This window comes from Rhodnius prolixus, unplaced genomic scaffold (assembly GCF_049639745.1).
Source record: "Rhodnius prolixus isolate KJV_2025 unplaced genomic scaffold, Rpr scaffold_3, whole genome shotgun sequence".
NCBI classification, from domain to species: Eukaryota; Metazoa; Arthropoda; class Insecta; order Hemiptera; family Reduviidae; genus Rhodnius; species Rhodnius prolixus.
In genome coordinates this window covers 12,111,716-12,118,510 of record NW_027411603.1, presented here as the reverse complement: position 1 = coordinate 12,118,510, position 6,795 = coordinate 12,111,716, and the positions used below count along the sequence as shown (strand labels likewise).

Below are 6,795 nucleotides of genomic sequence, written 5' to 3'. Positions count from 1 at the left end.
AATGGTCGATGACCACTAAGTGAATCATTCTACCACAGAAGTGATATCTGATATTGAAATTTGGCTCTGATTAAAATAGTATCAAATAATAATTAACAATTAAAATTTAAGCATAGGAGATTTTTAAAATTGTGTATACATACCAGAATAACAAATTTTTAGATCTAAGAATGTTATTTGTTTTCTGAATCTGTTTTCCGGTAAAACATTTTGTAAATTTGATACCGCAATACGTCCTTTTACGACAAGTATGAAAAAATTAATATGTTGTAATAATAATAATAAGTGACAGAATATAACATCATTACATATTTTCTATTTATTATCTTCTCTACATCCACATAATTATATACAAATACATACTCACACTTAATTTGACCGGTGATAATCTATAATTTTTTTTTATCAACTTGAAAACTATAGGCAGTTCTTCTTTTCTTATTCTAAACATATTTTTCTTATAATACAAATCGTTAAATATATTTTAGTTTTTAATTTATTATATTTAGTGTCTAGTATTACATTTCGTAATTCACCCATTAGTTTTTTAAAAAATAAAAATTATATCAATAACTTTTTATCATAGCAATAATAAAATAAAATATCTAATTCAAAGAACGTATTATTAACAAATAAATATTTATTTTACATAGACTAAGTCAGTCAGTGTACACTTCTTTTTTCTCAGTGGTAACTCAGAAAAAGATGAAAATAATATTTTTCATACATATCTAATGCAAGCTACTTAAATATATTTTTATATCTATACATGTATATATAACATTATGTTAAGAATGCGCGAAATTCACATTGAAAGCCCTGCAAAGAAAACGAGTACATAGAACAAAAGAAAAAGAAAGAAGTGGAAACTCTTTCAAAAAGAACCAAAACCAGCTCTGTCTAAAGAAACATCACTAACAAAATTAATATTTCTTTCAGCTAATATGTAGCTTAATTGTTAATATAGTTTAGTTGTACTCGTTTTTCATGCCCTTTATTTTTTTAAAAAAAAATTTATTTAAAGAAAAATTAACATTTTCCCACATAGAAATCTAAATTTATTATTGGTAACTTGTAACAGTTTTTCTTATATACTTTATTATAAACATATTTATATAAAACTGGACCAAGTTTATTAGTATCAGCAATTTTTGGCGAAAAGAATTACAGAAGGAAAGAAAATCTAAAAACTCGAATAAATCCATTAGATTCATCCACTAAAATAAATAAAATATAGAAATTATTTAAGGAAACAAAATTTATAATTTCGCTCAAAGAGGAGGAGGGATTTGAATTTTGGAATCTCTGAAACGGAAAAAAGCACCTAAATGTGACTTTTAGTAACTCTAGCAAAGCTGGCTTGTATTGAATATCATAATGCTTTTTATTATCTAATTAATCTCTAAAAGTTCAGCATGCGGTTCAGTTTGGCAAAAAACAAAGCGTGAAAGATGGCCTGGTCAATATGTTAAACAGCCAACCTGCTTAGCTAGCTTAATGAAGTTGTGTTCAGAGTATCTGTAAAAAAAGTAGAAGATGCCTTTCCTGGAATAAAATTCTCTTTTAATTCATCAGGATTCGTTCAAAGATGAATAATTTGATAAATGAAGAGTAAAGTCGTAGATGTTTTAGACATGTTTGCTATTAAGAAGAGATATAGAATATGTAAAGAATGATTTGCATATGTAAGTTAAATTTGGAAATTTAACATTTTAAGATGTTTACAACTGCATGAGTTTAGTGTAACTTAGAGCAATAACATAGCTATCAAACGTTTTGAGGATGTATGTGTCCAGATTGAAAGGTGTGTCTACAATATGGAACGGGCAAGAAAGTTCGGCCTGAGCAATGTCCAGGAGACAAAAAAATAAGTATAAGGATAGCAAAGTCTGTTTAAAGACTACATGATGTAAAGTAAACAAATATAATTGAGAAACAATGTTTGCAACTACATTAGAATCAATCTAACTATAAGAGCTACTATTCTAAACTTTTGGAAGCCAGATGTTGCTTTTAAATAAATAAACAAAAAAAAAAAAAAAATTAAGGAAAGCTTTGAGACATTTCTTTCCCAAATGCGATCACTTTCGATAAAAACTGATAATCCGATAAACTGAGGTCATTCGAGATATTTGTGTATTTTATACATTAAATATATAAACACTTTATTATTTATAAATTATTGCATTGCTACACTTCTTTTCAAATAAGCATTTTTATAAGTTCGTAATTTTTCTTATTAACATTATTCACGCGATATTGATAAACTATGGACACAATGATAATATTTTTTTTCTTAACAACTATATATATATTCCTATGTATACATATACATTAAATAGAATCTTTAAGAAATAACAGAAGCTACATTTTTATATCAAAGAAAATATTTGGATAAAATGTTAATTAAACTTTCATTTGCTTTTTTATAACAGAAATTTATAAACTAAAAACGAAGAACATTTGGAAGGCGCTTCTTTTTTTTTTTCTTTCAAAAATCTAAATGTTTTATAATTTACTTTTTGATTCAAAAAAATACATTGATTTAGCAAAGGAGATATATTTTTTCTATAACCGTTTGACTAATTTTAAACATTATTCTACGAAACTAAAGTATAAAGTTATTGGTAACAAATTATTCTCTAAATTATGAACGTTTTTATTAAGATTTTAACTAAAACAAATGAAATAAAGAAGAAGAATTTTCCCGTCAATGGCCAGCGTAAGTCTTTTGTGAAATCTTAAATTATTCTTTTATGACAGCTGCTAAAAGCACTTTAAAAAGAAATTTTTATAGTGATCCGAACGATTATCATATATTATGATGTTTCAACCGATAGGGAAGAGAGAGTCGGGCAGAAGACCTTCGATGTGCTAGGGAAGTGGAGACATCTCTTACTTTTACTATGCACTTGAGATGGTATGATTAACAAACAAAACGGATTATACTCTCTACCTCTAAAGAAAAGGTGCTCCTGATTAGATTGAGGTTCAATGGTTCCTGAAACGTACTCAATCAAAGACTTGCTCTTGCTATTGCCCAAAATAAACATATCATAATTTAAAGTTTGACAATTTAGCAACTATTCAACGTTAAATAAAACTAACAGTTTAAATTTAATATTTTGTAGTCAATTATAAACTTCAGAAAACATGATACAAAATTTTATTAACAGTATTTGAAGTGTAAATTAATATTTGAAAACTAATCTTAACGTAAACTAGACTTAATCTTTCACTATTTACCTAGTTCTCCTAGTTTTTTTACATCGTTTGTTTATGTTTTTCTTTTTTAAGGTAGCTTTAATTGTTTTAGAAGAAATTCTGTATTAAATGCAATAGTAAGTGAATGTTTAAATAAAATCCCTTATTCAGTTAGCTCTCTAGTTTAATACGTGTGTGTTATCTTGAAGTCGAATGTGAGATAGTTTCCCTTCACTCAATAATTTTTATCTTTACTCACTTTATTTTTGTCTTTATTAAAAGCCTTTCACAGTAATAATTTTGCTATCTTTCAAAGCATACACATAGTAAACAGGCAAAAATTCGATGTTTCAAGTTTATTAGGAATTCCTCTTGAGTAGGATAATGCCTGCCTACTGTCCGCCTGCACTTAAGAACATTAGGTGTCTTAGGATATATCACCTATCTTTAAAAACTTCAATAACAAACACACATTAAAAGATAATTATTAACTGTATTAAATAATTATGATGAAAATCCTATGAGATTTTGAACATAATCAACAATTATACCAATATATATTATTTATCAAGATAATTATTATTATTTTTCTTTTCTTTTTGAAAACGAAAAAATAAAGCCTACAATTTTGTTATTTTCTTAAATTTACAATTCTATAATAAAATGCCCATCGTTAAAAATAAAGTCTAATTTTAAACCTACCAACATTTATTAAAATTTATACATTGGAATCAAGATCTTTTGAGTTACCTCTTATCTTAAATAATTTATCTGGCCCTGTGTTCATTCAAATAAGAGATAGTTCAAAACAAATTACAGATTCCTTAAGATAAAATAGATTATATATTTTTTTAAAATGTATATATATGTAAGTTATCATTTAGATCAGTCATCTAAAGTATATTTTTTAGCAAGTACTACAAGAAATGCCATATTTTGATCCCTGACTGGGAGTAACGACAATAAAAAACATTTTATAGATCGTGACCTAACCTATCCATTTCGGACAACATAAAATCCACATCTGATTTTGTGACAGCAGCCGAACTGAATATACTCCTGAAGAAATTTGGTCGCTTATCATCTGGCTGATACCCAACCATCATTGTGCCAGCTTCCATCATGCGGCCTTTTAATATTGGGCAAATCTATGCAACAGATTCACATATATTATCATTTACTTATATTTTACCTTCAACTCTTCTACTATATAAACTTACAAAGAGCTGATAAGCTCTTACCTTTCCAAGTTCATTGATACGATGCTGATTATGCGGCATTCCTCTCAATCGTTTAGGAATGTACCAAAAACTGACATTAACCATTTCAGGCTTCAGTACTAGATAAAATTTATCTTTTTCCATTTCCAAACGTTCTACGAGATATTCAGCCATTTCCATGAGATGATCCATATGTGATTCAAAACCAGACATTCCCTTAACAAAAGAACGTATAATTTAAAACGATGGCTTCTGATGATATCGCGATGAATATAGCAAACCTAAACATGTAAGAAGTACTGATATGTTTAAATTGCAATTTACTGTTGTTTTTTTTTATTTGAAGTTTGAATTTACGAGGCTTCTTGATTCTTATTCCTCAGATAACATTATCAATTAATTATTAGATTATTGTTTCATTCCAGATCTGAAAGGAATCTCGTTCAAAATAAGTGAACAAACTAATATCCACTTTCAAAGATTTCCAATTATAGTTCATATTTTTGTGGAACAGTTTTACAGAATGTATATTCTCTCTTCTTGAATAAAGGCGTACTGGTGAACTCCGGAGCTTTTTACTGCCAGCCTACTGTCAGACTTCCGTCTTTTTTATCAACTATGGATTGTAAGAGGAGAGAAAAATCTAAGAGCAAACAGAAATCAAATCCGGTCAGGCCACCGAACATGAGTCCAGTGTACTCCCACTAAGCTAACCTCAGCTCCGCATTCTTTGGCACATACAGAAGCCAGTTATTAACGTTATGTATTATCTGTAAAGCTCAAATTAGTGTATTTAAAAAAAAAAATTATTCTTTAACTACAGCTAATGGCTTTTAGAAGAGAGGAAGGAAAAGTTATTGAGTGTATCTTCAAAAGAACACAAATACTAAGAATATTCCACAAAGTTTAATAATAATACTTTTTAAGCGAAATTCAAAAAGAATCAGTTTTAAAGAAGTGATCTTAATTAATATAAAGTAAAAAAAAAAGGAGACGCAATAGAAAATTGGAGTAATCTTGCGACAGTTGTGCTTTCTAGTGGCTACAACTATCTTTATTCTAGCTTACTGACATGACGCTAGGTAGTGTGGAGATGTAGAAGTGGCACTCTTAGTCAGTTGTTATCAAGGAGTGGATGAGTAATATGTACAGAATTTCGTTATTTAACTCTGCTGCTGATTTACAAGTTGGTTACAATGATTAATCGCAATTAAAATAATTTCAATTAATGATAGATAACAAGACTGCTTTCCAGAAAATACAAAGCAATCACTAACTGTGCAACTGTTCACCGAAATTTAAAAAACATACTGGGGCCGTGCTGTAACGTTGAAGGAAGAGTCAAAAGGAGAAAACAATTGAGGAAGTGCAGCTTCTTTATGAACACTTGCACTTTAAGAATTGTGTGAAGGAACCAAATAATAGCTTCACACACAACTCACAAAAAACAACAATTAAAAACATTATTAAAAGTTACCTTTGCTCTGAATTGTAGCCATAACTTAAAAATATCATTGTGACGACCACATTGAATAACTTTATCTCCAGTGTCGTATTGTACATCGTACAATTTATCCTGCATAAATAAATAATCTGCAGACATTTGGTTACAACTCAATAGTAATCCCTGGAAAAAATAAAATCAATAATTATCAGAAATATATAGAGCTAACTCAGTCTGAAAGACATCTTTTTACATACATCAATTTTGAAATGAATTGTTGAACACTGGAGCAATGTGCCCATTAACTTATGGGGATTCCAGGTCACCGAATCAGCTCTGGAAAAATAAATAAATAAAATCTATTTTTCGAACATATGTATATTGCGTCAATAAGAAAAAAAATGCTAAATGTCAAAAAGCACATTCAATACACTAGAATTCCTAGGGCGCCACGGTAAACGAGCGGTTAGAGGTAAGACCTGTGAAGCTAATATGTATTATGGTACTGGGTTCGATTCCCGGTCTAGGCCTTGATTTTATTTAATGGTTGATAAAAGAAATTTACTTTAAATTTAAGAAATTTAATTTAAATTTTATTTAATAAAAGAAAGTATGTTTGCTAGTCGCCCCGTCCACGACTCCTAATTGGTAGTTGGACGTTTAACCCCGCCTGAAAAAAATAGGCGATTACTTTACTTTACTTTTTTTTACACTAAAATTCCCGCACATAATATTACTTAAAATTAAATTACTGAGCTACTTTTTCAGTTTTAGCTTAATGAAGGCTAAATGGGAAAACGTGAGCGAGTTACCCCTTATTTTCAAGAATATATAAAAAAATAGTTTATAGTATAATTTCATCCTCAAAATTTTGAAATGTTAGAGGCGACTTTGAAATAAATGGAAATCAATAAAGGCGGATTATTG

General features: G+C 28.7%; 1 protein-coding gene across 4 annotated transcripts in view; it reads right to left on the bottom strand.

Annotated features, from left to right (window-relative positions):
- Positions 1 to 296: 296 nt before the first annotated feature.
- The window catches only part of Gad1 (glutamate decarboxylase), a 33,969-nt gene continuing 27,470 nt past the window's right edge, over positions 297 to 6,795 (bottom strand). For all 4 annotated transcript variants that reach the window (XM_074127382.1, XM_074127379.1, XM_074127381.1 and 1 more), the window contains 4 exons: positions 6,126 to 6,204; positions 5,902 to 6,051; positions 4,446 to 4,640; positions 297 to 4,352 (listed from right to left, as the gene is read on the bottom strand). In XM_074127382.1, the coding sequence (XP_073983483.1) occupies positions 4,179 to 4,352; positions 4,446 to 4,640; positions 5,902 to 6,051; positions 6,126 to 6,204 (598 nt within the window). In that variant the 3' untranslated portion in view covers positions 297 to 4,178. The remainder of the gene's footprint in view (positions 4,353 to 4,445; positions 4,641 to 5,901; positions 6,052 to 6,125; positions 6,205 to 6,795) is intronic.